This window comes from Zeus faber (assembly GCF_960531495.2).
Source record: "Zeus faber genome assembly, chromosome: 9".
NCBI lineage: Eukaryota > Metazoa > Chordata > Actinopteri > Zeiformes > Zeidae > Zeus > Zeus faber.
The window spans coordinates 23,987,700-24,007,375 of NC_137197.1; the positions used below are offsets into that span (position 1 = coordinate 23,987,700).

Here is a 19,676-nt window from a genome sequence, read left to right on the forward strand (position 1 = left end):
CGGGTCGCGGAAATGTGAGTTCTCAGAACGGCTGGAACATGACAATGAAGTTTGAAAACCAGATTTCCTCTTTCAGTAAATCTCTCTGGAAGTGGCCACAAATGGGGAAGTTGGATGTGGAACTTCTTTTTTAACAAGAAATGAAAGTCAGAAACCCGTAAACTGTAAAGCCGGGACTGTATCGGGCAGACAGATCCGTGTTTGAAAAAAAAGGAAGAGAAAGAAATAGATGAAAAAGAAGAGTTTGGCAATCACCGGGGCATCAAACTTCATTATAACCAGGAAGAATACTACTATGAATGACTCCTGAAGCCAGCTAACGGAATTCTCTCCCTCTATTATTATTATTATTTTTTTTTTTTTTTTCCAGGTATAACCTCATTATAAACTTTATAATGTTGTGGAAAAACATTTGATGTGCAAATAAGGCAATCTTCCCATATTTCTAAACAGTTTTCATGGAGGCGTCTTTGGCATTTCCAGCTCATCCAAAGGGATGAGTTGTTTGGTGGGCAACATTTATTCCAGAGGGAAACCAAGAACAAAGCAAGTAAAATCTTATTGTGACGTCGGTGAGGTTTGAATTCAGGAATCCGACCTGCACGATGTACCTGCCATGATGGGATGGAGGTGAGAGAACTGCAGCACACCCACACTTAAAAACCCAGAAGCTTCAGGATGGTTTGTACTGATTATATGTTTATTATAAATACAGTGTGTATATATAGAGTGCACATTATACATGTGAAGTCTGGAAGTCGAGCGTCCAACAACAAAAAGACTGATAATTCATAACCAATTTGTAAATAAATGAAATATCCCAACTGTCCTGCATAGTTGCACAGAAAGTAAAAATGTGAAAGTACATTTATTTTACTGTGATTAACTTGACGGACTGGAGAAGAACAAAGACACCATACGCCTGCTTGAGATTTGAGAACACGCGGACGTTGCGGACAACGCACTGCAAGTCGTCTGAGTAACGACGGAAGATCGCATGAAATATATCATCAAAACATGTTCATACAATATCGTACATTTTAAAAAGCTTTTAGTGCATGAGAGATGCACAACGTTCAGTAGGTTTAAAAAAACAAGACGCCACTTTAATATTAAAATTTCGGCCGCTTTTTGTTTGGCGGCTAAACCCTGGTGATGCAACTAAAAAACACACCTCCTCACGCCTACGGCCGTGCGCTTATTCCTGAGGGATCGGAGACGCCGGTTTGTGGAAACGGGTTTTTTGGAGGGGGGGAAGGAAAAGAGTTCCGCTTGAAAGAAAGGTGCTGAGGTGGAGCTGCCTGTAGGGCTGCAGCGCTGCGGCACGGTCAGGCAGAAAGCACCGCTTTAAAACCTCAACAAACAAACAAAGACATGTTTTTGCCTCCGTCTCGGCGCTTTGGATATTCCTACACCTCGCCATACTCTCAGGCGCGCAAATTAAAACATCACTGCGCGGCTCGCGAACTTGAACTTGGTTTGTTTGAGAAAACAGACGGTGGCGGTGTGCACCCCGGCAGAATCCACATTGTGACATCACCGCCCAAAATCGATTTCGGCGGGAGACGCAGAAACGGAGACGGATCGAGACAAAGGTCAAATGGGAAACTTGCTTCACAGTGATGAACAGAACGACGACGCCGGGCTCCGCCGGTCGGACTGGAAAAACGAAAAGGTCACAAGGTCAAGAGGGGTCAAGGTCACAGGGTCAAGAGAGACATCTTCACATTATTCAACTGTTTTTTACACCCGTGCATGTTGACTTGTGTTTGGTGACCTCTTCTCTTTTTGCCTCTTCTTTCCCTTTCTGTCTGTGTGTGTGTGTGTGTGTGTTCAACGTACTGCGTCAAGGAAAGGAAACGGACCGTCGACTGGCAGCGGCTCCATCAAGTCAGGGGCGAGAGAGGGGACCCGTCAGGGGGGCGGGACATGAACACCTCCCTCATCAGAGCTGGAAGGAGGACAAAACAGGCAGTGAGTTTTTGTGTCGTTTGCGGAGGGAGTCAGATCAATCTTGGTCTTAAATTGTGTTGAGGAATGCTGTGTAAGTTAGTGCTAGTGCTACAGCTGTCAGGAACGCTCTGGACCGCTGCAGCACGAGCACCGAATAAGACTCTCGCAGAGAGAATCCTTCATTCTAAATATTTGGACATTTGGATCTATAAAAGCTGAAAAACGTGGCTTTTTCCTCTCTCCTTATATCGCTTCTTCTTTGCCTCGTGCCTCTGCCCTGAATGAGTGGCTTTCCCTGAATGCGTTTTGCAAGGAATTCAATAAACAAACGAATGACTACAAAAGTGTTTCCGTGGTAATCGCCCGGCTCCCCTGCAGATGGTACGGCAGGGCGACTTTGGTGTCAAAGCGGTTCAGCTGCCTGGTGCGGTGTTGTCAAACTGACCACAGGAGGCTGCAGAGCCCTGTGCACGGCTATGCTCCGCTAAGTCATTCTGGAAAGGTGTTTCGTAAAAGCCCGATTCACATCGCAGGAGATTTTAATTAAAAAACATCGAGCCGGACCAAACCCGGAGGATTTCTAATCCATCGCAATCACACCCAGAAGAGACTCTGCGGCATAAAGACATACTAGGTAGATACTGCTATGGCAGGTTGCTTAGAATATTTTCTTTGTTTGCTTTCACTCTATGTTCCAACTCAACGCACTTTTTCTCCACTAATTTAGCAGATGTTGTGTTTTATATTGTATTTTAAGAGGAATGTCTGAAGGGACTATCCCCATACAAGGCTTGAGATCAGCTACTGATAACAAGGTCTGGGCAATTTGGTGTGTGTGTGTGTGTGTGTGTGTGTGTGTGAGACTTGTGTCCAAATGTTTGCGTGTCGTTGCTTACTCGCTGTGTCACAGAGCCCCTGTGATCCTCCTAAAACGGGGTCTCTGTCGGTCAGCAGCTGGCTCCGCCTCCAGCGGCGTGGCTCCAGCTCCAAATCCGATTGGTCCGTGTCTTCCAGGCAGCGCTGAACGAAGGGTTAAAGGGGCCTGTTAAGCTTTCCTTTATTTCCTGTCATATATAATAATGTTACAATGTTGGATGTTCGTATCAGACGTGGCCAAAGTGTCAAATAATGAGGTAAACTTACGACAAAGTTATTACTGTGAACAGAACGCTCAGGCTTCCGACGGCTCTGAACGCTCCGTTTTTAAAAGGGTTTTTTCTACTCCCTGCACGAGCTAACGTCAGCTGGTCATGGATTTCTTTGTACGGTCATCTGCATTTCTCCAAACAAAACCAATAAAAATTGTGTTTTTATTGTAGATCTATTCATTTACTTTATTTTATTTTCCGACATTCACATGAAACAAAACAAATCCCCCGGTGCATTGCAGAGTCCCCCACAAGCCTGGAGCAAGGCAAACAAAGTCAGGAAACAACCTTTTAAATGAGGCTGCGTAGATCTGATATGAGCGACGATTCAGCAACTGGATTGCTTATTTCTCGCCTCAAATTTGTTCAAAAACAGATTTTATTGGACTGAGAAGGTGAAATAAGTGAAAACCACGGAGTAATTAGAACGGAGCCCGGAGTACAGCTCAGGCCCCATTGGCTCACAGAACCCGGAACATGTGCTCAAACCCCGTTGGCTCAGAACTAGGGGCGTTGGCTGCTCATTCCCGATTAAAGCTACGCAAACTGAAACCGCCCGTTCTGGAACACTATGGTGCAGAGGCATGTCACAATGTCTGAGCGGTATTTCCAGCTAAAAAAAAAAAACCAAGTTTTGGGGACCTCAGAGACATATATTAAAATGTGGGAAAAGGAGCATAGTACTGTAGGTCCCCTTTAACAGTCAAAGACAAAACCAGCTGGTTTACAGAAGCTGTTCCAGCCCAACGCAACTGGGCTTTAAAGTGACAATCCGTGAGATCGTCCGTGTTGAGTGGATTTCACTCCAAGTCCCAGAATTCCATTCAAATCTGAAAGCCCCCCCCCCCAATATCTGGGTTAACGCTTCGACAGTCACTGGCCTTTCTCCAAGAAGTCTTTCCTCAATTTACTGACCAAAAATGGCTACGCTGCTTCAGCAAATTCACCGTGCCTGCCTGTCGCACACCCTGCCACCGACGACGGAAACGGTATAATAGAGGGACACATGCAGAACTCATAGAATGGCTTTCACAGTTTATTTTTTTACTATACAATCTTACGGAATACCAATTTAACCGTACCAGTATTAGTACCCCACCCCCCCCCTCACCAGAAATCTGTGGCTCAAACCCATTTCCTGTTCTATAGATGAAGGGTTGAGTCTATGTCGCTTGTCCTCTGCTGCAAACTGGGATGAAGCAGCTTCATCTGGTCCATAATTCCTACCAGTGAAATGGGGGGGGGGGGGGGGGGAGGAGAGAATTTGTTAGTGTGCCGTGTTTTCCACACCTCCGTACCTCTGTACCAAAATAAGTACTTTTGCATTTTTACAATTACTAAAAAGCATTTTTCAGTTCAGTGCTCACTTTAATACAACATCACTCCATGTGGAATAATCCAAAATGAGGTTTCACTCCTACGATATAAATCCAACGCGGACGTGATGCGAGCTGTGTAAAATTCAAGCTCAAAAGCCAATAAGCAAAATAAAAATAAAAATCACCTGACAAAAAAAACAAAAACCTACAGGAACAGCTCCAGTTATTGTTTACATCTCAGTGGAACTTGGAGACGGTTTCATTTTCTACTTTCGAAACCTCGGTCGTCTCCCTGAAATATGTTGACTGAAATAAAATGCTGGTGAGGATGCTGCTGCGAGGACCAACCTCTTCCTGCTGAGCGCGTTGGTTGTTGCTTTCAAAGTGGATCCACGTGATGATGATGATGAGGGGGAGGAGGAGGGAGGAAGGTCGCCGCTGTGGAACGTCAGCTGGAAGTCGTCGTCCATAGAGATGTACGGAGCCAGCATCTCCAGGTCCATCTCCTCAGGGTCCTTCAGAGAGACAGGACCGGGTCAGAGCAATGTCTTCTGAGCGAGGAGTATTTCAGCAAGAAACACGGGTTATCCCCGATGTGTTAAATATAGAGACAACTGTGCAGGAGGTAAAGATATATATATATATATATATATATATACACACACACACACACACACACACACACACACACACACACACACACACACACACACACACACACACACACACACACACACACACACTTAAAATATAATCATAAAAAATATATAAAAGATATTAATAAAAATAATAGGGAAATAAAGTCTGATAAGAAAAAAAAAAACGTATGTACAATACTTAAAAAATTACCAAATAATTAAATAAATCGACAAATATATATAATCGCGTCTCCCAAAGGTATATCCTAACAAAATCACCATAAATTAATTTTGTATTTACACTTTTGTACTATTTTATTACTTATATTTGGGTCTGTTTTACCCTCTCTGCAGTGAACAACTCCGCCTCCTCCTCCTCCTCATCATCTTCTGAAAATGACGATGATGAAGATGAGGGTAATGATGAAGGTGAGGTGACGGTGTCGAAGATGGGACCGAGGAGCTGGCGGAGCTCCGGAGTGCACAGGTCCTGGGGGCAGGCGGGCAGCGTGGTGGGGCTGCCGGGGGTCAAAAACGACAGATCCACAAAGTCTGGGGGAGAGAGAGAGAGAGAGAGAAACTGGGGTTGAGGTGGCCTGGCATCGCAAATGTACATGAGTCTAGAATCCCTCAGTTTATTTTCGATTACCAAGGACTGTCAACTGGCACGGACCAAAATATCTCAACCAATCAGAGCAACGAAACGTGTGACGAGTTGGGAAATGAAACGTTCACCAAATCCTGTCAAACACATCTTTCATGTCAACAAAAGCTTTTGAGAGAAAAAACACTGTTCAGTTCCTCTGACACTGTCGCGAGAGCGGATCCAACAAGACCGCGTTCACGTCAACGGCAGCCATCTTGGTAAGGGGCGACGACAGCTCCACCCTGCATCGGCGCCGTATCAAACCCGGCCCAAGTTAGATAAGCGGCCGTGACTCGCCTGATTGGACGCGGCAAGGTCGGGTGGAAATCTGTTTGAGCGGGAGGTTGGCGAGACGTATTCTGAGGAGCAAATCAAACACGAGCTCGCAGACTGGTCTGGTTCCCCGTCAAGGGGTGAGGAGGAGGAGGTGCCACTCGATTCCGAAAAGTTTGAAAGGGAGAGGGGTTTCACTGTCCGTGCTCAGTCAGTGCAGGGCGGTCGTTGTTAAGTAAAAATCTGCGTCTCCACGCTCCTGAGCGCTTTGTGCCGATGTCAACCAGTGGATGGCGCTATGTTAATATCATGACCAGGATGAATTTGTTTCATTAGAGAACTGCAATATCTTTCAATTTCCAGCTCAAAAACCTACGTCCCCAAATACGGGTTATGTGAATCCCCGCATTTTTTATTTCTTTATTCTTCAAAGGACCAGTGTCGTTCACCGCGTCGCCCTGCCATGTTGTGCGCTCACGTCCGCGTTACCTGTGAGCCGTGTGACGGCGTCCCCAGACTCCGGATTCTCCGTGAGGAGTTCTGCGTCGCTGCTGATCCCAGAGTCTCCGTCCTCGCTCCGGTCCGATTCCCAGGGCTCGGCGCCGGGAGGCTCCGGCGGGACGACCGCGGACGGGGGACCGGCTTCACTTCGCCGCTGCTCCCCGCGGGTCTGTTCCACCGAGAACACAACGTCTGGTTTCTCCACCACACTGCAGGAGGAGAAGGTTTATTGGGGTGTTATTGGCTCATTTTGCTCTTCAGCTCTTTTGGCTTAGGTACATAGACTAGAAACAGGCAATTGCATCGCTTCCTACAAAAAAACCTGCTGTCACCGACGTCACACACTGGATGTACTGTGGCTACTGCAAGATGTAGTTTTAAATGAATTACTGCTATTCAAAATACAATGTTTTTTAAGGCTTAAAAGTTTGCCCCATTGGATTTCATGTAGTCACAGTGAGAAGCTCTGCACTGGAGCGGTGCAATTTGATGAACAAGGTAGAGAAAGACTGTCAAGGAAGCGTGGAACTACTTTAAACTCAAAAGAGATTGCTGACGTCCCTTACCTACTAGCAGTCACCGAACATAACCCAAAAGCAACTTTCAGGACCCTGGTCCGGCTCTAGCTTCAAACCGCCGCAGCCCGTTCCCCCCCCCCCCAGAGTTAAAGTTTGCGTTCGGGACACAGCCTCAGCGTGTTTCCAGACCTGAGGATGAAGTTAAGGCAGACCACGGCCTCGGGCTGCGAGGTCTTGCTGTTGTAGAGGACGGTGGCCTGAGTCTCCGCCCAAACGAAGCCCCCGCGCTTCACCAGGAAGCGGTAGTGACGGGTACACACCTGGCCCTTGGAAAGCACTGGACGGACACAGGTGCAGAGAGACGGGAGACAGAGCGCGGCTGATCAAGGGCCACGCGGGAAGAATGAAGGTACGAAGCTACTGATTCTACACCATCAAACCCCAAAAACCTGGCCGTGGAACGTACAGGTGTGCAGGCTGCGGTTGATGTGATCCGAGTCCAGCGCGTGGTAGTACCCAAAGGCTGAGCGGCCAATCAGATCGTCAGGCTGGTAGCCCACCAACTGCGTCACCCTGCAGACGGAACCGCGGAAAGGAAGAGGAAAGTTTGGTCTGTGAGACGAGGTTGTCTCATCACTTCCTGTTGTGGGAAGTGAAGCGCTGTTTAAGGAAGGGGAAACGTGAGCGAGGATGTTACTAACTAACCGACTGACTGACTAACCGACCAACTGCCTAACCGACCGACTGACTGACTGACTGACTAACAGACCGACTGACTGACTGACTGACTAACAGACCGACTGACTGACGAACGAATATTGATATTTTATTGTTTTTTTATGGACACTAAAAGTCTTGACTAAGAAGTCAAACAGAATATGCGCTGTAAAGACATCAGCTTCTTTATGCTATTCGTTCTCACTCCACCCGCTCATCTGAAGTTGAAGCCTGCTTGAGTCAACTGCTTGTGTGTGTGTGTGTGTGTGTGTGTGTGTGTGTGTGTGTGTGTGTGTGTGTGTGTGTGTGTGTGTGTGTGTGTGTGTGTGCATTCCCCACCTGCCCTCGCAGTGTGTGAAGTGCAGGTCCATGCTGTGGCGGGTGAGGAAGGTGCTGCTGTCCAGCGGGAACTCCACGCTGGACGGGTGGGGGATGGGCTCACACAGCAGCGTCACCACGCTGCCCACAGGGGGGGCCAGAGAGCGGCAGCCGTGCATGTAGCCCGTGCAGTGGAGCACCTGCAGGGAAACAGATCAGAGAGATGTGGTCGCTTCTCGGGGCGTCGTGCCTGAAAATCAAGAATCCCTTTATTATTTTGACGGCGAAAGATACGTCGCATTTGGAAACGAACGTAATTGGATTGGCTCGTGAGTTTAGCGTTTGCTGTTTGTATTTCACACCTCAGCTTCTGGCTTGAATACGCCAAACACGTCTGGAGTGGGTAATTCGTTGGAATGGGTAATTATCTTTAAATAAATTGCAGCTATTAACAGGAGGCAGGTGACGCCGGTTCTTCTCCGTGGGTCCAAAGGAGGAGGATGCAGGAGATTTCCACAAACTATATGTGTATTTATTGAGCTGTTTCTGTCATAAAATGGTTTCTGATTATTTTTTGTTATCAGTTATTTGGGGTTCGATTATTAAATGAAATAAAACATGCAATGGATATATTATTGTACAAATGATTAAACAAAAATTAAAAGCTCAATAATACCGTTATTATCATTTCATTTTAATTTAAATATACTTCCTTTGTGTTGATTCTTAAGACAAAACAAAAAATTTGTGATTAACCGGTCGATTTTTTTTATTTATTTTTTGTTTATATTTTCTTCCAAAAAGTCCTAGTTGAGACACATTCGAATGAGAACCACCCCAACCGCCGCAAACTGCTCTGTTTGCTTCACAGACCTCAACAAATCTACTGTTCGTGACAAAACTGCAGATGAGGGAAATGTAAGTATTTATAAAATAATTCTGGTGTGTGGCTATTTAAAAAAAGAAGAAAAAGAAAAGGTACGCGGTAGGTTGACTCTAGGCTGCGCCGCACGATCTGCTGCACGTTTCTCCAAACCAATAAAAACAGTGTGTTTTTATTGTAGATGTATTTATTTTATTTTTCGACGTTTCCTAATGGAATGAAACCAAAAAAAGCCCTGTGCGGTGTAGCCGGCATTGCAGCAGTGCCCTCGCCTCACGAAAGTCGGAACAAACCTTTGAATGAGGCCTTAGAGATCTAATATGAGTGAAGATTCAGCAACTGGACTGCTCATTTCTCGCCTCAAATTTGTTCAGAAACTTGTTCAGAAAATTTTTTGGTGGACTGCTAAGGTAAATTTTGTGAAAGTTTACGTACTCCATACAACGGAACCCTACTACTCATGCTCAAACCCCATTGGCTCACAGAACTGGGGCCTCAGGAGGGAGCTCATGCTCGAACCCCATTGGCTCATAGAACTGGGGGCCCAGCAGCTCATTTACAATGAGTGTCTCATTAAAGGCGGCTCACACTGAAACAGCCCGTCGAGAACAGTAGGGTTATAGAGGCGTGTTAGAATGGCTAGAATGCATAAACTGAGTGAATTTTCAGCAAAAAACTTCAAAGATGTGTTTTGGGGACCTCAGAGACCTATATTAGCCTGTTGAAAAGGAGTATAATCGGTCCGCTTAAAATGTTTATTAGTGTCACAACTCAAAAGGCACACTGAAAATAAAAGATTTTTCCCTATATGGGCAGGACAAGCTCGGACTTTTGAGCAGGTGTACATTTTACTTGGCATAAGGAATACAAATTCTAAGATTCTGCAAATATTTTAAATGTGTATTGTGAGCACTGCGTGTCGATTACGCACATTTGAGAATTTTCCGTATTTTTAGAGCTTATAGAGCTTATTGTGCGTAATCACCGGGTGTCATGACATTTCACTGCATATATGTACGACCGTATGTGTGTGTATGTGACAAATAATCTCTTGAACTTGAACTTGAACTTGTGTGTATTTAACTAAAAACAGAGAGCGACAGAGAAGAGATTTGTGTCCTTGGATTGCTTGAAAGGTTTGAAAGTTCATTATTATTATTATCATACCAGAGAGAGGGGTAGTGTAGAAAGTGTGTGTGTGCAGTACTGAACCTTCCAGGTGGCAGACTTGATGTTGACAGGGCGCCCCCTGGTGGCCAGTGTGCTCTTCATGCGCAGGAAGAAGTTGACGCCGTTCTGCTCTTCTGAGGCTGCTTTCTGAGGAACCCCTGTCAAAAACAACGTATTGTGGAACAACGATCTGTTCAATAAACACATTGACGTACGCCACTTTCATTGAAAGGGTCCGTTCGTTTTTGTCCCTATTTTAAGGAGAAAACATGATGGGAAAATGTTTAGGTTTGTTCATTTGTCATTTCAGCTACGTGCGTACATTTTCATTATTTGGATATTTTCCCGTTAGTTACGAGTGTGTGTGTGTGTGTGTGTGTGTGTGTGTGTGTGTGTGTGTGTGTGTGCTCTGACTGTGTGTGTGTGTGCTCTGACCTGGCCTCGGGGTCAGCAGGTCTCTGAGCTCCTCCTGATCACAGGGGTGTATGAAGTCGTACACACTCTGCCCCAGGAACTCCAGCTGCATGAAGTCACAGAACCAAGACGTCACCCTCTTGAAGTAGTGGCGACGACACATTAAATGGGACTGTGTCCGCCCGCCGCCCCGCTCTGCTCCACTAAAAGCTACCTGCGTGATGCCGATGTGCTTGCTGACGCTGTCGGACAGGTAGACCACGTCCCCCTCGTCCGTCATCACCATGATGAAGCCGGCCAGCGCTCGGGGGTAGAACCCGGCCATGTCGTCGGCGTCCTGCTCCTCCTTAGGCTCCGCCCCCTGCTTCCCGCCTGCCGCCAACACAAGCAGAGAGCGTGTCTGAGCCTCTCGTTCAGTTTGCCCCAACGAGACGCTTTCCGATATCCAACGGCGTTCCTCACCTGCTCCCAGGAGGTGATGCATGCGCAGGAAGCTGAGGCTGACCCGCATGATGGCCGCCTTGTCCAGGTGGGCCGACACCCGGTGTGGGAGCGGCAGGGTGTGGGCAAGCTCGTAGAACACCTCCGTCTCGTGGCTCCGTCTACATCTAGCCGCGTCTCGCGAACGCACCTTCTTCTGATCCGAACTGGTCCTGGAGAGACGGAGCAGGTCCACACTCAAATCAGGTGAAAAGCAACAGTAAAATAATTTATTGTTGAATACGTGATTCTGATTGGTCAACAGAGGTCCTGATTCAGAATAGCTGACTGCAGATCTGTTAATAACGACCGTTGCTCGAGCTAGGGACGCCATCTGGTGACACTACATAGGAAGTATAACTGTGGCTGACTTCAAGCCATAAATGCAGATATTGGTATAAAAATCCCCAACATCCTATTTAGCGTGACTCATTTCACGATTAATTGCCAAATTGAACATTAATAACAGTAATATGTCACCCATATGGACGGCGATGCCGCATATCTTATTTTATAGGGTGACTAGTTCAGGCTACAATGTTGTGGACTATTTCTCACTACTTCAACAAGGCATTCTTGTCATTTCAAATTAATATACTGTCTCAGTGTATCCATTTATTTGGTTGAGTAATAAATGGGAAATAATGTACTTTGTGCCCATGTAAGCCATAGCACAGGTGTTCTCTCATTGACGTATTCTAACCCCTTTGGATATGACGTTTGACTTCCAACAAACCTTGGAATTGCAGTCATTTTTCTGATGGGAGAAGGTCCTGCGAGACTCTGGGAGCCCCACCGCTCCAAAGCAGTCCATGTATGGCTCAAAGTTCAAAGAAGGTCTCCTCGATTAGGAGAACTCCATCTCTAAATATGGACGGGCGTCAGTGGGAACTCAGACTCTGAAGACATTCAACTGTTATCTATTTATGTCAGAGTGGGATACGAGAGACACAAAGACATTCCCAAAGCTCACCAGCATTGCAAATGATCTATGGAGGGAAAGTTTCCCTGTGAACACGGGCCGACGGGGTCGAATGAGACTAGGGCAGGGCTCTCTCGCTTTCTCTTTCTCTCCCCCCCCCCCCCCCGCTCCCTCGCTTTCTCTCGCTCTCCACACTTCTCTCTCCCTCCTTGGCATGCCTGCACACCCTGCCATGCACAAAAAGCCAAAAAGCATATGGAAACACAAATGCATCACAATAGAAAGTATTTTTTCGTGGTTTTTTTGCTCGGATAGTCTGTATTGACACTTTCTTTGTTTGTCTCATTTCATTTTCTGTATCTGATCAGATACTAAGATGCAGGTACTGGGAATTGTCTCAAAATTCTGGTTACTTGACACAGTGAGGTTCTCATTCAAGTAGCAGTGAACTATTCTGTTTCTTGGTGACTTGCTCAAAGATGACCAATCCAAAAGCCAAATTAACTTGTACCTTTCTAATACAACATCAATTCAGATATAAGAAATGCATATTACATCCCTCAGATTTATTCATTCATTAAAATTCAAAGCATGCATCAGTATTTGAGAAACTTTTTCACCTCAATCGATCAAACACAATTTTTCATGTCTCTGAAAAATTGCAGGGAAATTTTGGGAAGTCCTTGTGTTGACCTAAAATGTGATGCCTCCAAAACCCCTAATTACAACCTTCCCCAGCAGCAAAGGGTTGGCTAATTGGAAAGGTCAGAACTGCCAGTGAATTCAGAGTTACGAGTCCGATTCTCCAGGATCATTTCACTGCTCCAAGTTAGCGGGTAGGGGGAAACTCCTCATTCAAAACGGCCAAAATAAATGATGCTTTGGAAATGTATTGTGATAGCGTTCATGATTGGTCAATTGCAAACATACATTAATTATCATACGTACGCGGTCATTTACCAATAAATACATTTAGGTCGCATTAACAATATTGTTTCAATTCTATCAAAAAAAACAGTTGGGGGGCCTTTTCAGTTCTCGGTGGAGAAAGTATCCAACAGCTTTTGTCTGGTCGCTAAGTTACTACTTGCTACTACGTTACCACGGCAACACTCTGACTTCATAAGTCGCAGTCGCAGCTCTAATATCAGAATCGCTTTCCAAATTGCCGGCAGGTTTTACCCGCCCCCCCTAGTGGTGCATGTGAAAATTTGTCAGAGAAAATGGAAGAGCTCTTAAGCTGCTTCTAGAGTCGTTTGATCAGCTGGACATTTTCCATTAGAGTTTGAATCTTCCTTGATATAGTATTTACAAGGTTACAAATTAGTAAATGCACACAATTCATTAATATAAAAGAAAATATAGCTGCAGGCAGCAATAGGCGGGGTCCTGGGTGGTTGGCCCTTTGTTAAACTTCAATGGACCAGTGTGCGTTGGCGCTCTGTTCCGGAGTGTTTTGTGACTGCAGAAGTTAATTTGCTCCAGCTGGTTACAGTGAAATGTGTTTGCGGCTGTAAGTGGGTTTCCTACGTCACAACTAACAGTGTTTATCATTCTGGGCCGCATGATCATGGCTAAAATGATAATCACCATTATTTTACTCAATATTGTAATCACAATTATTTATCACGATTATTAATCCATTTTTGGGAACAGAAAAAAAATATGGTACTTTGTAAATCAACAAAAAACTGCCTTCACAATAAAAATGTGTTTTACAAACCTGTAAATAGATATACTAAGGTAAGTGGTTTAACTGATTTAAATTGTAGAGGATATATAATGAAATTAATTGTGTTTAGTGTGCTATCACAAAAACACAAAAATAATGAAAATATTTCAAAACACAATAACACAAAAAATGTTCATTGCATGTTCCTTGTATTATGTAATTGATTATGGTTATGGTTACCAGTAATAATATTCAGGAAGTTTGTATACACTGATACCTCTGGAATAATTATAAATTCTAACAGCGTTTACAGGTTTTTTATTATGTAGAACTTACTCTGGTGTGCGCAAGTTGTCCTCAGAAGCGTATATATTTATGACGTTAAATATGCTGCGCTTTGTTTAATCCAATCGTCTTCTGGTAATATTTTAACAAAAACCTTTTCAAACACAATAAAGGTTAGCAGTAATAAAGTACCTGTCACTTTGTAACTTCTTATGGTTAAGAGTTTGTATTTTATATTCCTTCAGTTAAAGTCCTATTGCTAATAAAATCTGCGCGTGGCGATCTGTGCAATCCGTCAACTTGTGCATACGCGGTAGGATTTCTCTGTTGCAGCATACGTCTGTGCGTGGCGACATCTTGATGAGGTTGCAATTGTTGATCATAAACTTTTTGGAACAAAACTGAACCGCCGATCTGGATGAAACTCGAACGACGCCATGTTGGAACTGCCCCGAATACAAATCTTTTCAGATTGTCTGTGGGTATTTAGGATCCATGACATCCATCAAGTTCTGATGTCAATTACACCTGCACATGCCGCCATCTTGGTGAGGTCTCGATCATTCTCCAACCACTAGACTGAAATGCTATCATGTGACCTGAGCGCCGTCGTTTGTGCATGTGCGGTCATTGTGTCAATGATAAAAAAGCTATTTTTTACTAAATTATTCCACGATAATGGACCGATCCGGATCAAACTTGGACAATGGCATGTCAAAACTGTCCCGAATACACATTTTATTCATCTTGTCTATGAGTGCGGTTGATCTATGACATCCACACATCACTGATGTCAGTGTTTCATTAACAAAAGCAATAATTATACATAGTTATTATGGCGATGTCCAATGTTAATTGCGTGATTATAAGCAACTTCAGAGCAAGGAAATAAGCTGCGTGAAATTCTTCAATAAATGTAACCTGAGATCGCTGTGAGCTTCATTTAAACATCACGGTGACTGTTATTATATAGTAAAGACACAATCATACTGCTGACGTTGTTATGGTGCTCGCTGTTCTTAAGAGACGGACAGAGGCTTATCCCACGTGACACACAAACACACCCACACGCGCACAGAGCAGTACTTGGCAGCGGCTGGGTGGAACAGCGTGTCCCTGATCAGAACAAAAAAAGAGAACATCTCTGTTGGACGGTCCAGGCACTCTGTGCTGTTTCTGTCAGTGGGCATGTAACACTCTGTGCGTGTGTAGTGTGTACATGTCTATTTTTAAATCAATCTTTCATATGAAAGTGTGTGATGTTAATCACTTAAAATACTCCGCTACTACTATAAGTATCAGTAGTAGTAGTAGTAGTAGTAGTAGTACCTCCTTGTTTTATCTTCTTATTTTTTGTACTTGTTCTTGTACCAACATTGTAAACATGGCAAGCAATAGCATCGCTCTGGAGACTGTACGCAAACAGGATTACAAACAGCTAGAAACTATATACAGTCGTGCGTATAGCTTCGTGCGTATAGCTTAGTGGAGCGTTTTTAACATCCTGTTTAGAGCACCGTGGTCATATGAGTCTGTTGGAGGGGCTTTAGGGTTTAAGTTCAGGAGACCAAGACGTTCAGCCGCAGTGGATCAAAAACACAAACAGAAAGGACTTGGTTGATTTACGATTGGATCGTCTATCGGCGATCGACTCCAGAGATTGAAACAGTGTACGTGCAGTTGACCATGTTCTGAAAGTGGAGTGGAGAGAGGGGAGACAGGATAGAGGGGAGGGAAGAGAGGGAAGAGAAGGGAGAGAGGGAGAGGGGGAGAGGGGACAACTCTCGCTCTCTCTGCTCCGCACTGTTGAGAAACTTTAAAGGGGCAGGTGCCAATAAAATAAAAAGAAAAGGCACATGGACCCCCAGCTGTTTTTTTCCCCTTAGTTTCTTACTTATATGGAAAACATCAACCTAAATCAGAGAATTGGAGTGGAGTTTTTTTAATTTCTCCGCATTTGCCACTTTACATTACGTTTTATGCCCCCCCTAATAAAATAGTGTATCACCGATTGCTTCCCCCCAGCGATTGGCGATTGGAATTTTGCACAATCGCCCAAGCCTAATTGACAACCAGACTATTTATAAAATAACAAATATCTACAAAACAAGATAAATTACTTTTTTTTTTGTTCTATATAATTACATTTATATAGTGTTCAATATTTAATATAATATCTACTATTTTTAATTGATTTCAACTATTTTAATTGTAATGAATCTGTTTAGAACACAAGAAATTATCAACTTGCAGCTGATTATCTATTAAAAATATTCCAGTACTATGAACTCTATTATTAATGCTTGGGCTACCACTAAAACCGTACATTATGTCACACTCAATCTCAACTGAAATGTTTCTTTTCCCCCAAGGCTGATGTCATAATCAATTTATAATTACTGTTTTCAAAATAAAATAACATCCATACTGACTACCTTAATTGTAAATTTCCCCGTTGTGGGACTAATAAAGGTTTATCTTATCTTGTCTCTCTTGATCGGTCAGTGGAGACCAATATGTAACATCTTCTTTGCACACTCTAGCAAAGGCCACCTCACTAGAGGACAAAACACAGGAATTGCTCCTCCTTTGTCTATGGACCATAACCTGAGCCGCCCTATTCTTCCAGCACCCCCTTCCAAAGCAACTATATCGGGTGAAGAGGAAGAGCGCGTGTGCACACACACACACACACACAATGCTGGAAACAAATAAACACACACACACTGAAACACAAGGCACTGAAACATGCACCTAGCACACACAAACACCCACACAAACGCCCACATGTGCAATTGGTGAGTGTGTTTGTGTGTGTGAAATGCACAACAACAGCAAATCAATCTTTAAGAACAAATAGAACAGGGACAGTGTCCCGTAGACCTTCTGCAGACAGCACACACAGGAGGGAGGGGGGTGAGAGAGAGAGAGAGCAAAAAGGAGACATGAAGAATGTGCGATCAATCTGAATTTGGCATGCTTTCTATGACAGTACAAGGTCCGTGGAACGGGCATGTCTCCACGAATCCGTTCAACGATATGAAAGGGGGAAAAAAAGGCAAAATAATCACAATGGAGGAGAGGAAAAGAAAGGAAAAAGAAAGAGCGAGGGAGGAAGGGGAAGGGAGACAGGCTGCAAACACCTAGAGACTCAGAGTGAAACTACATAAGAAATCAAGAAGTGAGATTCAGCCTCCCCCCTTGACACACTCTGGTGCTCCTCTCCCTCCCCAGCTCTCTTTCCCTCCCTCCAACCCCCCCTACCTCCCTTTCTCAGTCCCTCCCCCTCTCTCGGGGTGGAGGAGGAGGCTCGGTGCTTGGAAGAACACAGTGTTCAAACCAAAATGTTTTTCACCAGCGATGCGGTACTTTTGATTTGCAAACACAAAAAAGGAGGGGAGATGAATATAAATATATATAGATATAGATATATTTTTTTTAAGCAAAGGACAAAACAAACTCAAATGAACCTGTAAATCAACCGCATTACATTTCACATGCACATGCAGAACACACACACGTTTTGTATCTTGTGTTTATCATCTTTTATTGGTATTGTATCATCATTAAATGGAGATCTGGAGAAATGGAGAAATAGAGATCTATATCAGGTTTGAAATATTATAGTTTAAGTATGATATAAAAATAGTCATACAGTTGAATGTGATCTCTCATTGGGATTTTGCATATATGAGATACATTTCCAATACAATTCCATATAATTATCATGATACTTGTTTCTCCATTTAATTTATTATCCATTGTATGTATACAAAAATAAGAACAACTTCTATAATCTACCGCCTGTCTTCTCCACTAACCTAAACAGAGAAAACAGCTGACCTTGCATTTCAAGTTCTCCTTTTGGCCACTTCTCTATGTTGATGTATCACGGCGCAAACACACACCCACCCACACAAACATTCACCATTAACTACTTTTCTTTGCTTTTGTGTCACTGTGTATGAAAGGAGCGCATGCAATACTGGGACATGGAAACCAGAAGCATCAACAACTTTGTCTCTCTCCCTGATAATAGGTGTTTATTACCAACAACACAGGGCTTTTCATGCAGCAAAGCAGGATGAGTGACTGACTATAATTCTGTGGTGAGAAGCTCTTTACTAGTATACGAAAAGACACCGGTGTGTGTAGTGGGTCTATATGTCAAGTTTATGTCTCACAGGGCTTTGCAGACCCACATTGACATGGCAGCTTAAGGCGACCAAAAACTAGGTTTACAAAGGGTTCTAGTGTCATATTTGATTTAGTACACTTGATTACACTGATAATGACATATGATAGAGTGTTTTATCGCTTTACTCCACAGAGGTAGCCTGTAAAGTCTAAATTATGTTCATTATCACCCTCTTGTCTACTGTAGGTCTGCGGTGTGTGTTTGTGTGTGCGTGCGTGTGTGAGTGAGTGTATGTGTGTGTGTGTGTGTGTGTGTGTGTGTGTGTGTGTGTGTGTGTGTGGGTGAGTGTATGTGTGTGTGCGTGTCTGGGAAACCACAGGGTTCATTAAAAGGTTGAGAGGCACTAAACTGGCTCAAGCTCAAGCTAACGCTGCGGAGCGGCTGCACTCTGCAGGTCTCACGCAGCTTTTCTCTCGAAAAAGCGTCGGATTGTCGTCGTCGTCGTCCGCTGTTGTTAATATTATTATTATTATTATGACGACGATGATGACGTCATTATTAAGTCGTACGCGGACACGTGTCGCTCGAAAGTTGAGCGGAACAGGGACGATACGAAAGGAGAGCCGCTCGAGCACACATTATTATTATTATTATTATGGTTATGATTTTTATCATTATTATTACTGTTGTTCTTGAACCATTGCTATCACCGTGGAGTACTTGAATTCCTTCTTACCGCTTGACTCTAACGAACTCCGGCGCCTCGTCCATTTCCGCTGCGGGCGAAGCTTTTTATCCCTGTTCGCGGCAACGCGCAGATCTTAGAGACCGAAGGCTCCTTGGCCCCGCCCCCGAGCGGTCCCTGGCCCCGCCCCCTATCGCCTTCCCCCGTTTACGTAATAAACAACGCCGAGCGCGCGTCTCTGCCGTCCCCTGTCTACTCGGAGTGGCCATGGTCACAGTTCCAAGGCGGGCTTGAATCGCTCTCTTTATTCAACAGGGGTGTCAAAGATACCTGCAGGATGATTTGGGGGGAAAAAACAATGGGGGGGGGGGGGGGGGACACGACAATATAGAATATGAATACTAAATATATGTATTAAATTGTTCCGAATCAGTTATCTATGCATGCAATTAGTATGGACACGGCTTGACTCGTTTGCGGTAACATTGAGGTCGCTGAGATATTGGTCAATTTTGTTCATAGGGCGAACCAACATTTGTATTTATATGTATTTATGTAATTATACCAAACTGGCGAGCCGGAGGAAGGACAAGCTTTGATGGGATAAATGCGGAAAAGACATTTCACGGCCTCCATCTGCATGTGTGTCGACTGTAGCTGCACGTAATGCATGTGTTGTGGTGTGTGTGTGTGTGTGTGTGTGTGTGTCAATTAAGATGAGCTAAGCTTGTTTAACCTACAAGACTGACACTGCAATAAAATGTTGCAGGCAAGCAAGACCCAGACTACCAACCTATCTACACCTCCCAAAAGAACAAGAGAAGTCCAATTTATTCAGTACCAGTCCTTTCTGATGAAACTTACCCAAAATGATTCCCTTTTTTTTTCCCCCCATACCTGGATGCAGTGATCATTGAGCCTGTAACCTGCACCAAAACAGCACAAGTGCTTGTGCTGTTTTGGGGAGTGTGTGACTTGGTATATACAGTGCTTGGT

At 44.3% G+C, this 19,676-nt stretch overlaps 1 protein-coding gene across 2 annotated transcripts; it reads right to left on the minus strand.

Annotated features, from left to right (window-relative positions):
* Positions 1-677: 677 nt before the first annotated feature.
* On the minus strand, positions 678-18,834 carry hif1al (hypoxia inducible factor 1 subunit alpha, like). Of its 2 annotated transcripts, XM_080006874.1 has the most exons (15): positions 18,732-18,834; positions 10,961-11,151; positions 10,713-10,870; positions 10,520-10,604; positions 10,127-10,242; positions 8,053-8,231; positions 7,463-7,569; positions 7,186-7,333; positions 6,467-6,687; positions 5,402-5,610; positions 4,769-4,935; positions 4,213-4,324; positions 2,850-2,973; positions 1,843-1,951; positions 678-1,659 (listed from the first exon to the last, which is right to left on the minus strand). In XM_080006874.1, the coding sequence occupies exons 1-14, from the start codon at positions 18,764-18,766 to the stop codon at positions 1,887-1,889; spliced, it is 1,917 nt and encodes a 638-aa protein (XP_079863000.1). In that variant the 5' UTR covers positions 18,767-18,834; the 3' UTR covers positions 678-1,659; positions 1,843-1,886. The 2 variants fall into 2 exon arrangements, with proteins under 2 accessions (XP_079863000.1, XP_079863001.1); XM_080006875.1 differs by lacking the exons at positions 7,186-7,333; positions 7,463-7,569.
* Between the last annotated feature and the right edge of the window lie 842 nt (positions 18,835-19,676).